Below are 21979 nucleotides of genomic sequence, written 5' to 3' on the forward strand. Positions count from 1 at the left end.
ATTTGGGTGAATGCAGTGCAATAAAAGATGCACCTCTTTGTATGGATAGCTAGCGAAAAGAAAATTCTAATGCTAGACCATTGAAGTAAAAAAGGTCAATGTATGCCCAGTAACGAAGATCTTTTACCTTTACAAGGTAGAACCAGTGAATCACATGCTTCTGCCTTTTTTTCTTAACCTTGGAAGTGTTGAACGATATTTTGGATGACCAGAACATATGTTGGTCCATGCCTCACACCCTAGAAACCTAACTGACTTGTTGGAAGAGAATGATAGGTTTCACAGGCAGGAGCTCCAAGCCCTCGAAATCTCATTCTGGGAGCAGTTTTGTCGAGTATATGGAAAGAAAGAAACGGTAGGGACTAGGGTGTTTGATGGTTACAGGAAACCTGTGGATCAGGTGGGAGAAAGGTGAAAAACATGGCTTAGTAGGCTTCCAATTTCAATGATTTTCAGGCAATATCTGTCTGACATTCAAAGAGAGTGGAAGGCTTTCTTCCTGTAAATTGTGTTTTGCATAGCTTTTGGAACATGTATGGTGTATAGTGACCTTCTTTTTGCTAACCTGTATATCTACAAACAGAAAGTGTTTTTCTTATCAAACAAAAAATAAATTAATTACTTACCGCATGATATGAGATAGTGATAAAGTGGGTATATATGTGTACGAATTATAAGGAGAGCTTTCTGCTGCCCCAATCTCTTGTGCAGAAATATTAACTTGTACTTTTTGGAACGAGTCCTGTAGAAAACCCATCAAGGAGGGGGAAGTAATTACCATAATTGGATCAGATAGCTATTATTTTTAGCAGACAAAGTAATGGATAAAAACAACTTTTTGTCCAACTATAGAAACGAGAATCCCAGAGGCATGAACACACCATAGTTCCGAAGTTATGCGGAATCTTGAAAGATATAGAATTGCCTTCTTCCAAACAGCCAGGCTGCAAAAGAAAATTAAATCTTCACACAAAAGCCAACCTTTTTAATGAAAACAAAGGATCAAGCCCGTTCCTACTATATGACCCTTATTCAAAATGTAATTCTAAAATTGTTCAGAACTCAAAGGTGGTCTGAATATAATATTGTCAATGTAGAAAGAACTGCAAAACCATTTTACAGAAAAGATAGAGGAGATCATAATTTCTATAAAACAACAATAGTTCAAAAATGGCAAGCAACACCTAATTTAGTTGCAGATATACCTCCAAGAAGCAAGAGTGCATGGCAACAGATGACAGCATCTCAGCATTATGCCCTGCACTAGAGTTTCCACACTTCGCCCATGACATATAGAGTGACTCTATTGATATCTTTCCCCATAGGCAGTATCCTCCAACACTTGCTGTCATGTTAAAAAGTGCATTAATATAATTGCAGTAATAAAGATCATTCCATGTGTATATTCTAAAAGACCCTCAAAGAATAATGTGCCAAACAAAAAGCTCAACATTAAACAAGCAGCGATAAATAACAATAAAAAGTAAATTCATAGAGCAAGATACGGTGAAAACAGAAAAGAAAACTAAGTCATATGCAAGGATTTAAGTATCATTTTGTTTGGCCGATACTTACCGATACACATCGTATCTTTAAGGTATTGATACAATATTGATCCGATAAGGTAACTATTTAAAAAAAAAATGGGAGAGGATTGGACACTATTTACCGTATCGGCTGATAGTATGATATGGCTCACTATTTACCGATACGATTCAATACTTACCGATATAAATCAATACAATCAACACTTATCTTAAAACCTCCAGAAAAACCTATTTTTAGGAAATAAAAAAAATGGGAGAGGGTTCGACACGCCGCTGGCTTTCCTGGAGCTAGCAGCTGTGCCCAATGGAGAGCGTGGGATGAGGATGATAAGGATGTCATTTCCATAGGGGGGGGAAAGAGACAGACTCAGGGTAGGCACAGCACCAGCGAGCCCAGCCTTTTTACCCTAAAAAAATTATGGACATTTTTGAAAGTGCAATTGGGTCCAATGTTGTTTGAAAATTACATGTAATGTATGAGATAGATTATGGATATGTTGCTTCATTTTTTTACTGTACTTAAATTTATTTTTATTTCCTCTAAAATAAAAATTATGGATACTTTAAACCTTGGTTGTACTACCATCAATACTTCGAGTGGGGGCAGTATTGCACGTATGTTTGGTCTATGCACAACGTCATCTTAGTTACACCTTTACCTAGGACCACTTCCAACTCTGAGTTTGAAGTTTGAACTAGCCCGCAGCTCTCTATGGTATTTGTACATGTAAGAAACCATATCCTTTATACATAATTAATTGAATGCAATTATCTTGCCGTACTTCGTTCTCCTTTTTATCCATGATATATTTTACATATTGCTTATATATAGTGTTTGATACTTCAAAACTGTATTTTGCTTGTATCCTTAGCATTTCCATGCTTATCTTTAGTGTATCTTGCGTCTTTCCGATACAATACAATACATCTCTTAAAATAACCCTTCCATACACTACCCGATACCGATACTTAAAACCTTGGTCATACTGGGTAGTGTATGATGATTAATGTTACCAAACATCACATGTAGTATTTATTTAGACTGGTATAGAACTGGTGGAGGGCCGGTTAGAGGAGAGGGGGAATATAAGATGAAATTCAGAGTTGCAAGGGAGAGAATAAATCACAAAAGAAGAAAGGGGGGGATAGCTCGCGCACGCCACACAGGCTCACACACACAGATTCAACTTCAATTCATTCTCAAATCTGTCAGTATCATTATACAAGCCAATATACAAAGAAAGCCCCAAACAAGAAATAGAAATTAACCCAACTAAGGAAACCAAGAAACTAATTAAACTCAACTAAGGAAACTACTAACTTCCTTCGTAGCTATCTTCTATCAAATACAATAAATAAAGTCCTAAAATATCCTATGAGACTAAAGACCCAAATTGGACCCAGTTCATCTCTGTCTAGGGACCCAAATAGGTTTGGATCGGTCCAAGGCAGCGCAACTGCATCAATTCCCCCGGTGTTGAGAAAAACTCGACCACGAATTTTATAAAATGAAAGAAATAAAAACACATGAACGGGGGCTATCCACTCCTTGTTTGCAACTTGGTGCCGACAACGTGGATCCTTGCCCTCCAATAGGCTCAATCAAAGGTCATACTTGGCACAAGGCCTCGACTATGCATGTCATTCTTCACAACTTCTCCTATGGTCATTTTAGGCCTGTCCCTAGCTCTTTTAGCTCCTTCAATCGAGATCAGATCACTCCTCCTTACTGGTGCGTCCCCAGGCCTCCGCTTAACATGGCCATACCACCTCAGGCGACATTCTCGGAGCTTGTCGCTGATCGGGGCAACTCCCACATCAGCTCTAATACGTTCGTTCCTTACTGTGGGAAAACGTGAATGAATGGCAATTCACAATCCTCTTATTTATAATAGATAGGAGAACATTCCAGAATGAGTACAAGGACAATAATACCCCTATTACAGAAATACTACCCTTGAACCCAAATTACAACAGTCCCCCTCAAGTTGGTGCATAAATATCAAACATGCCCAACTTGCTAACTATAGAACAAAAATTCTTAACAAGAATTCCTTTAGGAAAAATATCAGCTAACTGCTCACTAGATTGAACAAAAGGCACACAAATAGTTCCCTGTTCTAGTTTTTCCTTGATGAAATGGCGATCAATCTCAACATGTTTGGTACGATCATGCTGGACTGGGTTGTGTGCAATGTTGATGGCTAACTTACTATCACAATAGAGGTGCATGGGAAGATCAACCTGAACATGCAAGTCATGGAGGAGACCTTGAAGCTAGAAAAGTTCACAAATTCCATGAGCCATGGCCCTGAATTCAGCTTCAACACTAGACCGAGCCACAACTGCTTGCTTTTTGCTCCTCCAAGTGACCAAGTTGCCACCAACAATGGTACAATATCCCGAAGTAGATCGTCTATCATCTGGACACCCTGCCCAATCAGCATCAATAACGGCTTCAACTTGAAGATGTTGATGAGGTGTAAAGAGAATATCCTTACCAAGAGAAGACTTCAGGTATTGCAAAATCCTATAGGCAGCCTCAAGATGGAAAGCATAGGGATCATGCATATACTGACTGACAACACTTACGGCAAAAGTTATATCTGGCCATGTGTGGGATAAGTATACCAAACGTTCCACCAACCTTTGATAACCACCTTTATCAACAAGTTCTCCTTCCTTATTTTTCAGATGGGTATTTAGTTCCAATGGTGTATCGGTTGGCTTACACCCTAACATGCCATATCAATCAATAAATCAAGAGTATACTTTCTTTAAAGAGAGAGAGAGAGAGATGCCTTTTGCTGAATGGGCAACCTCTGTCCCAAGAAAATATCGAAACTTCCCTAAATCTTTGACCTCAAATTCAGTCCCCAAATACTTCTTGAGTTTACTGATTTCTTCATTATCACTCCCTGTAATTACTATGTCATCAACATAAACTATCAGAACAGTAGTGTGCTGCCCTTCCTTCTTGACAAATAGGGTATGGTTTGCATTACTCTATTTGAACCCAATAGACACCATGGCTCTATAGAAATGCCCAAACCATGCTCTAGGTGATTGTTTTAAACCATAAAAAGCCTTCTTCAAATGACATACCTTCCCATGAGTGAAGTAGCAAAACCAGGAGGAATCTCCATGTACACTTCTTCCTCTTAATCTCCATGGAGGAAAGCATTCTTGACATCAAGTTGTTGAAGATCTCTAACAGCACACGAAATGATCACCCTTACAGTATTCATCTTTACAACTGAGGCGAAGGTCTCCTAATAGTCAATCCCACAAGTCTGGGTAAAGCCTCTGGCAACCAACCTAGCTTTATATCTCAACCAATCCATCAACCTTCTGCTTCACAGAAAAACCCACTTGCAGCCTACAGGTATCTTCCCAGGTGGAAGAGACACCAATTCCCAAGTCTCATTCTTTCCCAGGGCCTTCATTTCTTCATACATAGCGTCTTTCCACTTTGGCTGAGCTATAGCCTCCTGGCAAGTGTTAGGAATAGAAACAGAGGCTATAGAAGAAACAAAGGTATAAAAAGAAGGGGAAAGAGAATTGTATGACACAACATTAGAAATGGGATGTTGAGTACACATTCTCTTTAGCTTACGAATAGCAATGGAAAGAACAAGACTAGGATCAGAAATAGGCTTACCAGGAGGACTCAAATTCAGTTCTTCCAATTGAGGTGGTTCAGTGGTTGTGGTCTCGAGGTCCCCTAGTGAAGAATTTCAAAGTCTTCTCCCCCTGGATTGTAGTTTGCTCCTATTCTTACCCTGTTATACCATCCTCAAGTTCAATGGATGTATCTTCTATTACAGGAGTATACATCCAGTGGGGCAATCAATTCCTCTTCACTAAGAGACCCCCTGAAGAGGATTTAGGACTAGGATAATAAGCCTCAGATTCCCAAAAGATAACATCCATGGTAATAACCTGCGAGTAGGGGGATGATAACATTTATAGTCCTTCTGAGTAGCAGAATGTCCCAAGAAAATACAACGAAGACCTTTAGGATCAAATTTACCATGGACATGGTGATTACAAGCAAAAACCACACAATCAAAAACTTCCGGGGGAATAATGAAAGAAAAAGAACCCAAAAGAACATCAAGAAGACAGCGGGCATTAAGGACCTGAGGGAAGCCGATTAACGAGATAAGAAGCAAAGAGAATAGCATTACCACAAAATTGGGGAGGAACAGCCATAGTAAACATAAGAGACCGAGCAACCTCTAAGAGATGGGGGTTCTTTCTTTCAACCACACCATTCTGGGCAGGAGTATCAACACATGAAGTCTGGTGAATAATCCCATGAGAAGAGAGATAAGTCTGAAATGAAGATTCCATATATTCTTTTCCATTATCAAAACACAAATTTTCACATGGGCATCAAATTGATTTTCAATCATTTTATGAAATAATTTGAAACAAGAGAAAACATCACTTTTTTGGTGCATAAGATAAACCCAGGTGATGCGACTGAAACAATCAATAAATGTAACAAACCATCGGAAACCAAAAGATGAAACACAACGGGTAGGGCCCCACACATCAGAATGAATTAAGCTGAAAGGGTGCAAACTTCTATTATCAGAAATGGGATAAACAACACAAGTTTGCTTATAAAAATTGTGAGCATCACACGAATGAGTAGGGGAATTACAACTTTTAACTAAACTAGGAAATAAAGTAGCTAAAACATGTAAAGGAGGGTGGGTGACCAAGCTGACGGTGCCACCAATGTAGCTCAGCCAAAGCAGAATTAGATGTCTGGGAAGCCAAAGCAAATGCAGGAGAGGTATTATCCAGCATATAGAGCCCACCAACCACTTTATCACAGCCAATTGTATGATCTGTTTTCAAGTCGAAAACACAATGACTGGGAAAAAAAGTTACCTTATAGTTGAGATCACAGGTAAGACTACTAATGGACAATAAATTAGTAGTAAATTTAGTTACATGTAAAACTACAGAAAGATGTAAAGGAGTACACTTATTGGTGCCCTTCCCAGAGACAGAGGAAAGAGAACCATCAGCAATCCTAACTTTATGGGAACCAGAAATAGGAGAAATATGCAAAAATTGAGAAGCGGAACCTGTCATGTGATCTGTGGCACCCGAGTCAATAATCCAAGAATCGGACATGACTGAAGTAAAATTACCACTAGAAATACCTGATGTGGAAGAAGATGAAGGAGTGGAAGTAGGAGGTCCTAGTAGAGATGTAGCCGATGCAGCCAAAGGAGTGGAAATAAAGGTGGTGTCCAGGCATGTCATAAGTTGATGCAGGTGCTGATTAAATTCTTCCTGGGAAAGGGGCTGGTCGACAGTATTTTCTTCAAAGGAAGCCTGATGTGCCTTGGAAGTAGAACGACCCTGACCACGGCCTCTGGTGTCAATGGGACGCCCAGGAAGTTTCCAACAATGGTCCCTAGTATGTCGCTCCTTGCCACAAAAATCACATTTCAAGGGAGGACGATCAGTAGTGGACCGATCACTGACAGAGTGAGAAGGAGTCCCACGAGAAGGCTGTTGTACACCATTGAATAAAGTTGATCGTTCCTGAGGAGCAAGATGAACCATGACAGTGTGGCGCCCTTCTTCAGATTGAACAATAGCATATGCCTGATCCAATGTAGGGAAAGGCTCTCTATTCAAAACATGCATTCGGATATGGTCATACTCCATATTGAGACCAGCAAGGAAGTCAAAAACACGCAAGCCTTCTTCCTACTTCTTGATGGCAGCAGCATCCTCATCACAAACAGTAGTAAATGACCCATAAAAATCAAGTTGTTTCCACATACCTCTCAATTTGGAATAATACTGTGAAAGAGAGAGTTCTTGTTGCTTCGTGGTATGAATCTTCTGACGAAGCTCATAAAATTGGGCAGTGTAACCCACTTTAGATTATGTATCCTTGGCAATTTTCCAAACCTTGGCAACAAGGTCAAGGAGACGGTAACCACTAGCAATCTCGAGATCCATAGAATTAATTAGGTAGGACATCACACAGAAATTGGATGTCATCCATTTATCTTGGGCAGGACCAGTCTCAACAAGCATCGTAATCGTTCCTGTAATATAGCCAGAGAGACCATGAGAACCAATGGCCAGAAAGCAAGAACGCGACCACATGAGATAATTTGTCCCATTTAATTTGATGGGACTAGCAATGAGGAATTCACGAGACGTGGTCCCATCAATTCCCGTGGAGGCGGTAGAAAATTCTGAGTCCATATTGCTGGTGAAGAAGAAGACGCCCACAAAACAACTCAACTTGCAAAACTTGAATCCCAAGAAATCATCAACAAAAAAAAAAAACCCTAGCAAAGGATTTAACACATACCAATCACCAAAGAAGGGCCCTTGATGGGATTCAACTCACCACCAAGGGGAGAAGAAAAAGGTCGACAGTAGTCAGTAGGTAGAGGCGGCAATGGCAAAAAGAAACCCAGGGAGAAATCACTGGCGGAAAAAGGCTAGCAGCGACGGGAGGCGCTAGCAAGTAACGCCGGCGATTGTGCCGGAGGCGCTAGCAGGTGACGCCGGCGATTGTGCCAGAGGCGGCAGGTGACACTGGCTTTGGCGAAAAGCGGTGTTGACGGAGGTGGGTAGCGCTGGCAAGTGGTGCTTGCGGCTAAAGAGGAGAAGCCACGAGAGAGAGAGGCAGGCGGAGTCATTGGTGGTGCTAGCTCGAAAACCGAGAAAGAGAAAGGAGGAGAGAGAAGAATGAGATGGGTTTCTAGGGTTACGGCATTAGGGTTGGAATCCCGATGTGGATTCCAGCTTTGATACCATGTGGAAAAACGTGAATGAATGGCTTGTGAATTGATGTTCACAGCCCTCTTATTTATAATAGATGGGAGAACATTCCGAAATGAGTACAAGGACAATAATACCCCTATTACAAAAATACTACCCTTGAACCCAAATTACAACATTCACTTTATACTTCTTAGTTTTGTCGAACATCCATCATAACATCCTCATCTTTGCAATACATAGCTTTGTTATATGACCCTTCTCAACTGCCCAACTAATGTAAGACTAAAACCTGAATAGGTCTAATCCTAGGCAGGATCAAAAGGAAAATATAGAGATAGAAAGTCTTCTGGTTCATCAGACCTGTAAGTGGGGATATTTTGATGTTGATTCGTATATAATGTCTCCAAAGAACAAGAAAGAGAGCAATGGAAACAAAAAAAAAATCATATAAGGGAACCAGGAGAACAATGGAAAGTAAAAATAAGGGAAACCAGAGAGCAATGGAAACTCAAAAGAGGGAACAATTTCCTTGGTTGAAGTAACAAATAAAAAAACACCACAAATTTGTAACTTGTTGAAGTAGCAATGATCTTGATGTGCTAATCTTCAAAAAATCGATGTGACAATCAGTTGAAAGACATCCCAGCAGCTTGTAGCACTCTTAAACTCAATTAGGATTTGGAATCAATAACCAATGGAAGGGGATGAGGGAAGGGAATGGCTATCTCAGCCTGGGCATCTCACCCTGGGCATCTCACCCAACCCATGTTTGGAAAGGCTAAAGCCAATATTTCTTTAATCAAATTCGTGTACCATGCTGGCCTCCCTTACAAACTTATATAGAAGATTCAAAAATAGACTTGGACACTAAAATGGAAAGGCCTAACCCTATCCTTAACTAATAAGGTAACCTAAATTGACTAAGAAAGTGAAATAATAAAGAAAACAAACTCAAAATAGGACTCTAACTAAACTAAAGAAGTAAATCCCATTTTCCTATTTTCTACCCATATTTTAGACCCATTAAATTGGCCCATTACAAAATAAATCAATGGGATCAAAAGCCCAACACATATATAACCCAACCCAAAGCTTATTTTCAATAAAATAAGCCCTCTAAGTGACTTATTTACATCACCAACATTCTGCCCCATACATAGCTGGTTGGACAACAGTCCTGTAAAACTTTCCTTTAAGCTTTAAAGGAATATGTCGGTCGCACCTCTCCACTTCATCCAGCCCACTTTAATTCTCTGTGACACATCATCATTTATGTCAACTTCTTTGTTTATGGTAGACCCCAGATATATAAAATAGTCACTTGACGGTATCTCTCCTCAATTTTCACCATGTCATTATCCATCATAGTGTGACTAAAGTTACACATCATATACTCTGTCTTTGATCTACTAATCTTAAAGCCACTTTTTTCCAAGGTTGATCTCCACATCTCTAACTTAGCGTTAATCTCTGCTTTTGTCTCATCCACCAAAACAATATCATCGGCAAAGAGCATACACCACAGGACCTCGTCTTGGATGTTCTTGGTTACTTTATCCAAGATAAGTGCAAACATATAAGGGCTTAGGGCTGATCCTTGATGTAACTTAGCAGTAGTTGGGAATTCCTTGCCCTGGCCTCCCACCAATCTCACACTAGTCACCACACCCTCATACATATCTTTAATTATATCTATATATTTACTCGACACCCCTCTCTTTACATTCCGGATTAAGTGTCTAGGGACTCTGTCATAGGCTTTCTCCAGGTCAATAAAAACCATATGGAGATCCTTCTTGCTAGCTCTACATCTTTCCATGAGCCTCCTCAGTTTGTAGATAGCTACTGTCATGGATCTACCTAGCATAAAACCAAATTGATTCTTCGAGATATGAGTCTCTCTTCTCAGACGGACTTCAATAACCTTCTTCCAAAGTTTCCTGGTATGACTCATTAGTTTTATGCTTACATGAGCACAACTCACAAAAAACAAATATCTCCACTCCATTCAATCTTCATTTAAGACAAGTTTAACATCCTCAAAAATAACAAAGAAATTTCTTGCTCGAGTAGCTAAGAATTTACTTGCTTATGGGACTAGCAAACTTAAGAAATTACTTGTCCTTCAGCATTTCGAAGTTCTAAAACTACAAATCGAAAATTACAAAATACTCATCCCACAATCTATAATGCCCCCAATCATATTATTTTGATCAGATAGCTCTAATGGAAGATCAAGCAACAGAAATCCATCACAAAGATGCTCAATGAGCAATCCAAGTAGAGCAGGAATTGGTAGAGCCTTTCGAGGTCATCAGGGTAACATTGTCATGGTGTACTATCCCCCATAGGCATCACAGATTCCATCACTGCAGTTAAAGACTATTACAAAAGGCCTTGATATGTATTCCTTGTACAAACGGCCTGAGTTGATTATTGAGGGTGACACAGCCTTGGTTATCAAGTGCCTGACTTGCACCGAAATGGGAAAAGCCTTAGCATCACCAGCAATATCTCTTTCAGCTGGAGGATGAGATCTGCAAACAGTCTAGCTGCTGGGTAAGCTAGGACTGGTGTTAATAGACAGTGCTTGTATTTGGGATCTTACCCAGTTATGTAGCTTACCTTTTGAGTGTGCGGTCTTTGTGATTGTTGAGATGTGTTACCCGATATTATAAGGGTATTTTTGGTATTTTTTCTGTTGTTATTTCCCCATAGCCAGTATGGTCGGCTATATGGGGTTATTGATGTAATTTCAGTATTTTATGAAAGTTATAAATATAAGGGGCTGAATAATCACATCGATTATTCTAGCCATTCTCTTAAATTCTGTTTTGTTAACATGGCATCAGAGCCAAATAACCTCTGATCTAGGTTTTCCAAACCCACCACCCTCCCCTCCTTCAATTTTCCTCCCTTCCCTCCCTCCCTCGAGCTTCTTTCTTCCTCCTCTTTTGGTTCTTCTTCTCCCATCAGGGCAGCACTAAGGAGGTGATCATAATGATCTAGCTGCTGCCCCCACCTACCACCCTTTATGCCATTATTTCAGAACGATAGGAGCTAAAGGACTGTCTGCGATTTGAAGATTTTGCTATGGAACAGTGGATAGATATAAAGCCAGGCTTGTGGCCAAAGGCTTCATTCAGACTTATGGGATCGACTACCAGGAAACATTCGCCCTTGTTGCGAAGTTGAACACTGTCCGAGTCTTACTGTCTTGTGCTGTCAACCTTGGCTGGGATCTACAGCAATTGGATGTAAAAAATGCATTCCTTCATGGAGAGCTGGAAGAGGAGGTTTATATGGAAGTTCCTCCAGGTTTTTCCTTTGACAAGAACCATGGAAAAGTCTGTAGACTAAAGAGGGCACTATATGGGTTGAAGCAATCTCCACGGGCATGATTTGGTAGGTTTCATAAAGCCATGGTCTCCTATGGATACAAACAGAGTAATGCTGATCACACTCTGTTCATCAAGCGAAATGGAGAAAAAGTCACTCTTCTTATAGTTTATGTTGATGACATAGTTGTGACTGGTAATGATGCAGATGAAGTTTCTCACCTGCAGGCTTTCTTGGGATGGGAATTTGACATAAAAGACCTAGGACAGCTAAGATATTTTCTTGGGATTGAAGTTACCCGTTCTCCAAAAGGCATCTCTCTCCCAAAGAAAGTATGCTCTAGATTTACTATCAGAGACTGGTTTGCTTAGCTGTTATCCTTGTGACACTCTTTAGGAAGCTACTACCCGTCTACAAGAGAAGGATGGTGAACCTGTTGATAAGGGCAGATATCAACGATTGGTGGGAAAACTGATTTATCTCTCCCACACCAGACCAGATATTGCCATTGCTGTAAGCCTAGTAAGCCAATTCATGCATGATCCTTATTCCACTCATATGGCTGCTGTTCTCCGTATTCTCCATTACTTGAAATCACCTCCAGGAAAAGGGATCCTTTTGTCTCCTCATGACATTGACCATCTGCGCATTGAGGCTTATACAGAAGCTGATTGGGGTGGTAATCTAGACAGGAAATCTACCTCCGGCTATTGTACTTTTGTTGGAGGAAATCTGGTCACGTGGCAGAGTAAAAAACAAAATGTTGTGGCAAGACCTAGTACTGAAGCTGAATTCCGTGCCATGGCCCAGGGCATATGTGAGTTATTGTGGCTTCAGAGTTTACTCCTAGATATCCGTGTTTCTGTTCATCTTCCAATGATGTTGTACTGTGACAACAAAGCAGCAATTAGCATTGCCCACAACCCAGTACAGCATGACCGTACCAAACATGTGGAGATTGACAAACACTTCATCAAGGAGAAGTTAGAGAGTGGGCAGATTTGTATCCCTTTTGTGAAGTTTGGAGATCAACTAGCTGATGTCTTCACCAAAGGGTTGAGTGGGAAGTTGTTTTATCCTAGTCTAGTCAAGTTGGGCATGTGTGATGTCTATGCTCCAACTTGAGGGGGAGTGTTGAGATGTGTTACCCGATATTATAAGGGTATTTTTGGTATTTTTTCTGTTGTTATTTCCCTATAGCTAGTATGGTCGGCTATATGGGGTTATTGATGTAATTTCAGTATTTTATGAAAGTAATAAATATAAGGAGCTGCATAATCACATCGATTATCCTAGCCATTCTCTCAAATTCTGTTTTGTTAACAGTGATTTTATTGTTGTTTATTTGTATATTATACCTGCACTTTCCTTTTCCTTCTCTAATAAAATTTGGAATTTAGGCTTTGTTTGTTTCAATGTAAATGCCCATAACTAAAATAAAATAAAGGAAATATCTTACTTTACACAGTTAATCCCTATTTTCAACATCTGCATCATTATCTTTAGAGTAAAGTACTCTGACCTCCCCTGAACTAAGCCTTAAATACACGGACCTCCCCTGCCTTTCTGACAAATACCCAAACCACCCCTACTTTCCAAACTTCATTAGATCAACCCTAGTCTGTTACTGTTTTAAGGTTAGTAGATGACGGCAGGGGGAAATATATTCTAAATTGACGATTCAACCCTTTCTTACCCTTCTTTTTATTTTTTAAATAGGAAATAGTGGGACTCACATCAACGCACCCTTTCCGTTTCCCTTTCCCTTTCTTCTTCCTTCCGCACCATTACCATTTCCCTTTCCCTTTCCCCCACCCCTCTGCAACCCCATCCCCATAGGCTGCAACCCCCCTCTCTCCTCTTCTTTTTCTTCTTCTTCTTCTTGCAACCTCACCCACCCCAACCCTTCTGCAACCCCATCCCGCAGGGAGTGAGTGTCAAAATCAAGCCTGGTGATGTGGTAGAAGTCCCTCACTTAACTTGTACTTGCTAAACCCAGGCCAGGTGTGATAAGGTTCCATTCTTTAGAGTTATATAAATATCGCCAGACGACTGATCGAAGACCAACTGTGAATCTTGCCAAGAAGTCTTGGCTAATGCTGGTTTTTGGGTTTCATTGGGTCTTGGTTAATTAAAAATGTTTGGTTACATTCATGCTTTTCCATTTTATTTTGGAGGGTTGCTGCAAGTTGGAGTATAAAAGCAAAAAAAAATCTCCTTTTTGGGTTTTGGTTGTTGGACAGGGGAATGCAGTCCATTTGATTGATTTTCTTCTTGTTGTTTGAACTCGTTCTTTGGAAATTGGACTCAGATGCTCTTTTGGAGTTGAAGAGGAATTGCAAAGATCCTCTGGGGCGGGTTCTTAATTCTTGGGATGGAAATTCTGTGGCATTGAATGGATACCCTCAAAACTGGTATTGTATCAGTTGTACTGAGGGTCAAGTGACATCCATTACGCTGAATGATCTGGGATTGATTGAAAATTTTCAGTTTTCTGCACTTGGTGGTCTCAAAACGCTACAGAACTTGACGATTTCAAGCAACCAGTTGACTGAGATTATCTTGGGATTGGCTCTATTAGGTCGCTGGAAATTTTGGATCTTTCACACAATTCATTCCATAGGTCAGTTCCAGACTTGAAGAATCTGAAGAATTCCATGGGTGGTCTGAGATGAAGCTGAAGATAGAGCTGGATGGTGAAGGGAGTGCACTGCAACATGGCTGCATTTCTTCAGTCGGAGTTGCTGCTACTGGGTAGTCGAGGTTGCAGCGATTAAACAGAAAGAAAGAAACACATGAAGAAGAAGAAATGGTAAAGGGTTGCTTTGAAGCAATAATAATTAAGGGTAAAATTGTCAACTCATCTTTTTTTTAACACTGTTAGCTTCAGGGGGTATGGTTGTAATTGTCAGAAAGGCAGGGGAGGTCTGTGTATTTAAGGTAAAGGTCAGGGGAGGTCAGAGTAATTTACTCTTATCTTTAATTCCCGAAATAGTTTCTTTGCCAAGATCTTAGTAATCTTCAAATTTTCTTATGTCACTCAGTTCCTTTGTAGATTTCAGCAAGCACTTTGCCCTATTTTCTAAATTAGGGTTATACCCACTTACATTACTATTACCTCCAACCTAGTTTCCCTGACCAGCTGCTGCCAAGGATCAACAGTACACAAGTAGTTAGTCTACAAAATGATGTCATCACCTTCAATGATAACCAAACCCATTTTGACTAGAATTGTGATGGCAGACAACCCTATCACAGACCTAAACAAGTATTCTAACACTGTCAAGTTCAAAGCAACGCAAAGATGCATATTTCTGAAAAAAAAATAATGCTACTTAGAAATTCGAGGATTTAACAAAGTGGAACTGTGGAAGAGAAAATGGGCTGTAAATGGGTCAATATTAAGCACTGATTTGATGTTTCAGTTGAGAGTTACAGGGCTACTGTAGCAAAGAGAACACTGAGACTTAACAAGGTCATCGATAGACAATTGCACCAGTTTCCAAGACCAAATACAGTATGCAACTATGCATTCTTCTGTCTCTAACTGCCAACTAGGAACAGCCCCTTCTACAGCTTAATGTGAGGAATTCATCCATAGTGATTTGCATTAAGTATATAAGAGGCCTCACAATCCTATGCAATAGAACAGGTCTAAGTAAATAGTAATTGAAGTTGGTATACATGTTATAAAGACGTTGCAGAATTCTAGATATATTTACTTTCCACACCATATGTAAAGAAAAATGACCAACACATCAAAATATTAAGGTAAATAGAAACGTACATTCCACAACATGAACATATAATATAAATAGTAATGCAACACCAACAAAGCTTTTATTTCATTATTGTCTTACATGAAAAAGAAGCTATATCCGAACTGTCGTGTAAATGACCACCACATACAGAACTTCTTTCACCCCCTGTAAGAAAATTGAATATAACCAGTACAACACTTAAAAACATCTACAACATACTCAACAACTAAACAGATTACATGTGTCAAGGACTACCATAGGAGACGAGTATGAGGGTAAGTTTCCCAGCTCTGGGATCAGATGAAAGCTTGTTAATTTCAGGGAGCTCAAAGTTAGCTTCTGTTAGGTCCCTTCCATCAAATTCGCCGGACGTAGTTAGAATACATGCCCGATTGATGTGATAAACTGCAGAATGCTGTTCTTACAACACTTCAGGACAGATATAACAATAATAATTGTTTTTAAAAAAAAATCCTTGCCTTGCGAGAAATTAAACAAAAAGAAACAAACACATCATCAACAATGTCATACCCCGGATACTACGTCGTCAGAAATAGGTCTAACCAACAAAAGATATAGAGGTAACAGGTTCCGCATTTGCACTCCAGTGATCGATACGGTCATCAGTATCCTATAAATTTTATCAGGGGCAACCTAGTAAGTATCGTCAAACTCAAACCAAGTGCATTAACAAGCTAAGTGAAGAAAATATGTAGCAAACTTTACATTAGTAACTAGCACCTGAAAACCAATAATTACCATACAAAGGTTAAAAACTTTATGTCAAAGCAATTAGCAAGGAACCAATGCTTTAATCAGACGATCGCCACATATGGAAAGAAATTATAATATTCAACTTACTGTTACAATAGTTGTTACAACTTACAACTCACAACACCTGGATAATTGTTATTTAGATGCCCATCACAAAGCAACCAGGACTACCTCACAATATGAAAATCAGTATGGGAAATATAGCAGAATGACAATCCAAAAGTATAATAGCTTACCACTATAATTCTATAAACATGAGAGCAGAGACACATTACATGTGGAAAAATAATCTCAAACACTTTCTCTGTAAGCACTTTCAGGGGAAAAAGTCGCTAAAATTCCAACGATTAGGCAACTCACCAAAAAAGAAACCACCAATAGACTTCTAGTTGCTCTAACTGTTACTTTTGCTTTTACACATACATTTCTTGGGTTCAGGCATAGGGATCGGATACGGGTACATGTCCAGCAGTGGGGATCCACCTGAACCCCAGAACTTAGGATAAGGGGATGTGTCTATAAATGAACACGGCATGGGACGCAGATAATGTGTCGAAAAAATAAGGTCTAACAATTGTTTGAGATCTTTTAATTATCTAGCATAATGTTAAGGTCTTTTTTTTAGATAGGTATAACTTAAGATTTTATTTGCAAATATAAAGATTTTAACCTATAAGCCTCAACATATAAGCCCATTTGGAGCTTACGGCTTGGGCCTATCCCAAAGATTTGAAACCATCCATTTCCGCCAAGAGCATTTTTGTCTTCATTCTTCACCATGAATTGATCTCTGGGTGCATCGTGTCTAGTGAGGATACCAAGTATACATAGAAATCCAGATCCTCCTCCTCATTCTTCCACTTCTCATCCACAGCCTCTACATTGACACATTCTCTCTGATGCAGTGGCACTGTGGCACGTGGCACTAGCTCTGGATCAATAATTTCTTGCATAATGCTGGTTGGACCAACATGATCCAGTTTGGAAGCCCAGACCAGAAAATAATAATGCAATGAAGCCCTGCCTGGTTGATGCGAAAAATCAGTCACAGTGAAAACCAGAAAACAGAGCAGGTCATATAGACGGCCAAAAAAATGATGAATAAATTGGTAAATAAGGGCAGATTCTAAGAGAGAATAGTAATTGAGGAGTAACTACTAAGTTTCAGAGTAAAGTATAATGTACTAGAGGAGATATGAACAAAGAAATCAAGTTGAAACTAGGCAAGAAAACTAGGGGATGTGCCTAGTGTTAAAATAAGAAGATGAAAAAAAGAAAAGATAAGATTAAAGAGGAGAAAGGAAGGGTCACACTGGGTAGAAGACTCAGAACTGACCAGCGGAGAGAGTAGACAGACGGCCAGCTACACTCATGCAACAACAGCAAAAATAAACTCAGAAAATCTTTCAACATTCCTTTCTGTTGATACAGTAGCACTAGCCTGTGCTAGCCTTGTTGTTCCGACATGATCCAGTTTGGAAGCCCAATTAAATTTGGCCTCTGATTACAGTAGGGATAGATTTGGAATTTTTAGTAAATAGGTGGTGTTATTTTTGTACACAGAAAGTACTTTAAAGTGGCGTCAGATCCCAGATTGAAACATCTTAGAAAACTAGTTAGAGTTATGATAGAGAGTCCTGAGTCCAGTTTGTTTCAGTTTTAGTTGTCATGAGGAGTCCAAGTTTGAGTCAATCTTGTTCAGTAAATAAATATAAATATGTACCTACACCCTCCCCCCCACCAAAAAAAAAAAATTTGCATGGTTGAATGATTTGAAGTTTATTATTTTTTTCAACATTGCTGGTTACTTTCGTTGAAGACCATCTCTTCTGATTTGACTGATACATCTCTCTGATGATTCTTCTTAATCGTACTCCATCTCTGATCAGATCTTCCGCTTATTTCTCTTCTCAAATTCTCTTTCTCTTCCCTTATTTCTTCCTTGCTTCCAAAGCTGGGTAGAACCTCTGTTTTTCACTCAAGTTTCAGTTCGCTTGATCTGTTAGTAACTTCTTCTTAGTTCATTCTGTTCTGTTTCTTTCCAGTGGTTTCTGAAACCATAGTTCTCAAGCGTCATCCAGGCGCCCTTTGCTGAAAGAGCACCTTGGGCACCGTGTTGGTGTCACCTTGACGTCCAGGCCCCCTCCAACGCCTTGGGTGACCTATACGCTGTGCAACTATGATTGAAACAGATTTCATACCAAAAACTAAAAGCCCCATCTTGGAAGGACTATACCCAAATTTTAACCTTAAGAACCACAAAATCACAGTTAAAGGGTCTTGTTGGATGTGAAATTTTAGGTACCAAATCTACCACTAAAAATGAAAAACATTACAGGTTTTATTAATTTGCAAGATTAAAAATGAATTACACTCACTGATCAGTGTTTCTAACACACAAGCTTTCTGAAGTTAGAAAAAATTTTAAGCATTATTTAAATCTGCTATTATTCATCAAAAAAAAGACATACATCTGCTAGTTATTGATTTTGAAAGATAAGGGGGCTGAGAATCAGACCCTGAAGTTTCGTTTTATTGGATGTATATTAAGTTGCCTAAAGCTATTTACTTTATAACGGTTTCCGTAAAACAAAACTGAACCCGGCTGGCTTTTCCATAATTATGTGTTCATTCTTACGCAATTGTTCAGTGGGCTCGCTAGGGAACTGTTAGGTCAGATATTAGCATTCTTTCTTTGTTTTTTTTTTTTTTTTTTTGGATGAATAACAATTAAATTACGAAGAAAGGAGAAGGAATATACAAGCCCGAAGGCAAACAACCGAAGCTAGAGGCTAGCTAGGGCACAAAAAGGAAAGAGGGAGGCCCCAGGAGACAACAATGAGCCTGTTCCTTGGGGTATCCAAAACACAAGAGTGGGGAAGGGAGCTAACTTTAGATGAGACATCAAAAACGATGGCATTCCAAATCTGGTCGAAAGAGCGGGATTTGGACGTCCACCTTCTAAGATTGCGTTCCATCCAAATGTGAGAGATAGCGGCACAAAAGGCAAGCTTGCCAACCGAATCACAAATCGTCTTCCCTCCGAACGTCATATCAATCCAAACCCATTCTCTGCAGAGAGGAAGAGGGCTACGGCGGCTAGGCCAGCAATGCCGGAGAACACACCCCAAATGGAGGCGGCAAAGGGGCAAGAGAAGAACAAATGATCTGTATCTTCAATGCCATTCCAACAGAGGCAGCAGCTGGGAGGGACCTGCAAGTGCCGGTGAATGAGGAAAGCATGAGTGGGGAGGCAGTTCGCAAGAGCGCGCCAAGCTGTGAGACTGTGACGAGGGATGTGCCCTTTGAACCAAACAACTCTGTACCAAGGACAGGGGGTCCCTCTATGTCTAACCATATCCCAAGCGGAGTGGGAACTGAAGCTGCCCGATCGGGAAGGGAGCCACAAGATGGTGTCACCTCTACCACGGTGTCCAGGGGGGATAGGGGGGAGGGAGCTCCAAAGATCTGCCAGGGGAGGGGGGATGGAGGAGGGGACCAAGAGCCTCTGGTGATGATGGAGGCAACTGAGGCAGATCTGTCCAATCCAGAGGTGTAAATGTCCCGGGGGCTGACAAGAGTAGAGAGAACACCAGAGGGGTGCCACTTGTCCAGCCAAAGAGAGGTGGACATACCATCGTCGATCCTGCAAGAAATGGCCTCTCTGGCGATATGCCTCACGTGGAGGATCCTACACCACACCCAAGAAGAGTCTGCCACTAAGCTAACAGTCCAAATAAAGTCCCTACGGAGAGGCCCAGCATACACCCAAGAAGACCAAATGCTGGTTTTCTTGGCGAGGAGCTTCCAGATGAGCTTGATCAAACCAGCAATGTTGACATCTTTTATCCTTCAAAGCCCGAGCCCTCCTTCAGATTTGGGAAGGCAAAGGGAAGACTAGCTCTTGGGGTGAAGGAATCTGCCTGAGTCCACACCTTTTCAGAGGAAAGTACACATAATAGATTCCGCTGCCTTGATGGTGGCCTTGGGGAGACCAAAGACACCACTCCAGTAGATGTAACAAGATTGGAGAACCGATCTGATGAGCTCGAGCCGCCCTGCGTACGATAGAAGCTTGGCTTTCCAAAGCTGAAGCCTCTTGCAGAGGAGATCTAAAAAGAGGGAGCAATGGTGGGCTGTGAGCCTAGCAGGTATAAGGGGAAAGCCAAGGTATCGGACGGGAAGGGTGTCGAGGGTAAAGCCGGTGAGGGCGGTAAGGGAGGCTATGGTGGTGTCTGAAACCCCAGTAAGGAAGATGTGGGACTTGAGGAGCTTGATGCGGAGGCCGGAGAGGTCCTGGAAAAGGCGAAGGGAGGACATGATGGACTCAATTGAGAGGGGGTCAGCCTTGGAGAAGATCATGAGATCATCGGCGAAGGCAAGGTGGGTCAAGCTGGTAGGCTTACACTTGGGGATGGGGGAGATGAGATGAAGGTCGGTTTTGGATTGGATGGAGCGAGAGAGAACCTCCAAGGACAAGCAAAAAAGGAAGGGGGAGAGGGGGCAGCCTTGGCAAATACCAACGGAGGAAGGGAAGAATCCAACAGGGCTGCCATTCAGAAGAACAGAGAAGCGGGGAGTGGAAATACAGGAGTGGATCCAGTTAACGAAGATGGGAGGAAAGGACATATTGAGGAGAACTTTGGTGATGAAATCCCAACGGATGGAGTCAAAAGCCTTATGGATGTCAATTTTCAGGAGGGCAAACGGGGAGTGAGATTTGCGGTCGAAACCTCGGACAATTTCCTGGCAAAGGATGATATTGTCCGCAATGCTTCACCCAGAGATGAAGGCGGACTGGTTGGGGCTAACAAGGGAGTCAATGACAAGATGAAGGCGGTTGGCAAGAACTTTGGCAATGAACTTATAGAGGAGATTACAAAGGGAGATGGGCCTGCAATCGGACATAGAAGAGGCACCGGGAGACTTGGGGATGAGGCAAAGAAAGGTATGGTTGATGCTATGGATCTGGCGGGGGTTGAAGAAGAAGCTCTTGATGGCTTTGGTTAGCTCGTCACCAATGATGTCCCAGCAAGTGGAGAAGAACCCCATGCTGAAGCCATCCAGGCCGGGCGCTTTGCTAGCCTTATGGGAGCGGACAGCAAAGGCAATCTCAGAATCAGAGGGGATGGAGCTAAGGGAATTTAGAACGTGGGAAGGGATGAATTTGTTTAAGAGGTTTTAAGGGAATTCAGCAGAGGCATTCTTTCTTTGTTACTACATACAAATGGACAAGTGTTTAATTTCATTTGCGGCCTTTTATTTGAAAATGGGTTATGCAGTCTGATATACAAAAATATATGGATATTAGATGCAAAAGGCCCAAGGATGTACTGATATATGTGGTGGCTAATATCCGGCTTAAATGGAAGAATACAGAATAGACAATATTTTCAGATATGATAAACAGAGAAGGAATAAAACTAGACATAGAGAAGCAAGATAATATGTTCACAAACTGAACTAAAATATAGCAAAAAATATAACTGTAAATCAGCTTTAAAATCTGAAATCTGAAATCTGAAAAAAAAAATATCACCAGAACAGAGTAAATAATAACTGTGTCCAGAAAACAGATCAGGTATTATCTCTCTAGTAACAGATTGTAATTAATACTATTGACCTGTAGTAGAAACCTACATGATAGATAATCTTCTGCAATGTATGTGGCAGGAGAAATAAATTTGGATAGGACAAAGAAGCATAGTCCGAAATCTCGCCGAGATTCTCGGTTTTTTCAAAAGCCAAGTCTAGATGGCAAGGGAAACAGAAAAGTACCAT

At 40.7% G+C, this 21979-nt stretch overlaps 1 protein-coding gene across 1 annotated transcript in view; it reads right to left on the reverse strand.

Annotated features, from left to right (window-relative positions):
• LOC122663070 (polycomb group protein EMBRYONIC FLOWER 2-like) overlaps positions 1-21979 on the reverse strand; it is a 92678-nt gene that overhangs the window by 64888 nt on the left and 5811 nt on the right. The window contains exons 3-8 of the mRNA XM_043858777.1: positions 15956-16055; positions 15680-15839; positions 15524-15589; positions 1206-1345; positions 882-944; positions 627-742 (exon numbers count right to left, since the gene is read on the reverse strand). Coding sequence (XP_043714712.1) covers positions 627-742; positions 882-944; positions 1206-1345; positions 15524-15589; positions 15680-15839; positions 15956-16055 — 645 coding nt within the window. The remainder of the gene's footprint in view (positions 1-626; positions 743-881; positions 945-1205; positions 1346-15523; positions 15590-15679; positions 15840-15955; positions 16056-21979) is intronic.

This window comes from Telopea speciosissima, chromosome 5, assembly GCF_018873765.1.
Source record: "Telopea speciosissima isolate NSW1024214 ecotype Mountain lineage chromosome 5, Tspe_v1, whole genome shotgun sequence".
Lineage (NCBI taxonomy): Eukaryota > Viridiplantae > Streptophyta > Magnoliopsida > Proteales > Proteaceae > Telopea > Telopea speciosissima.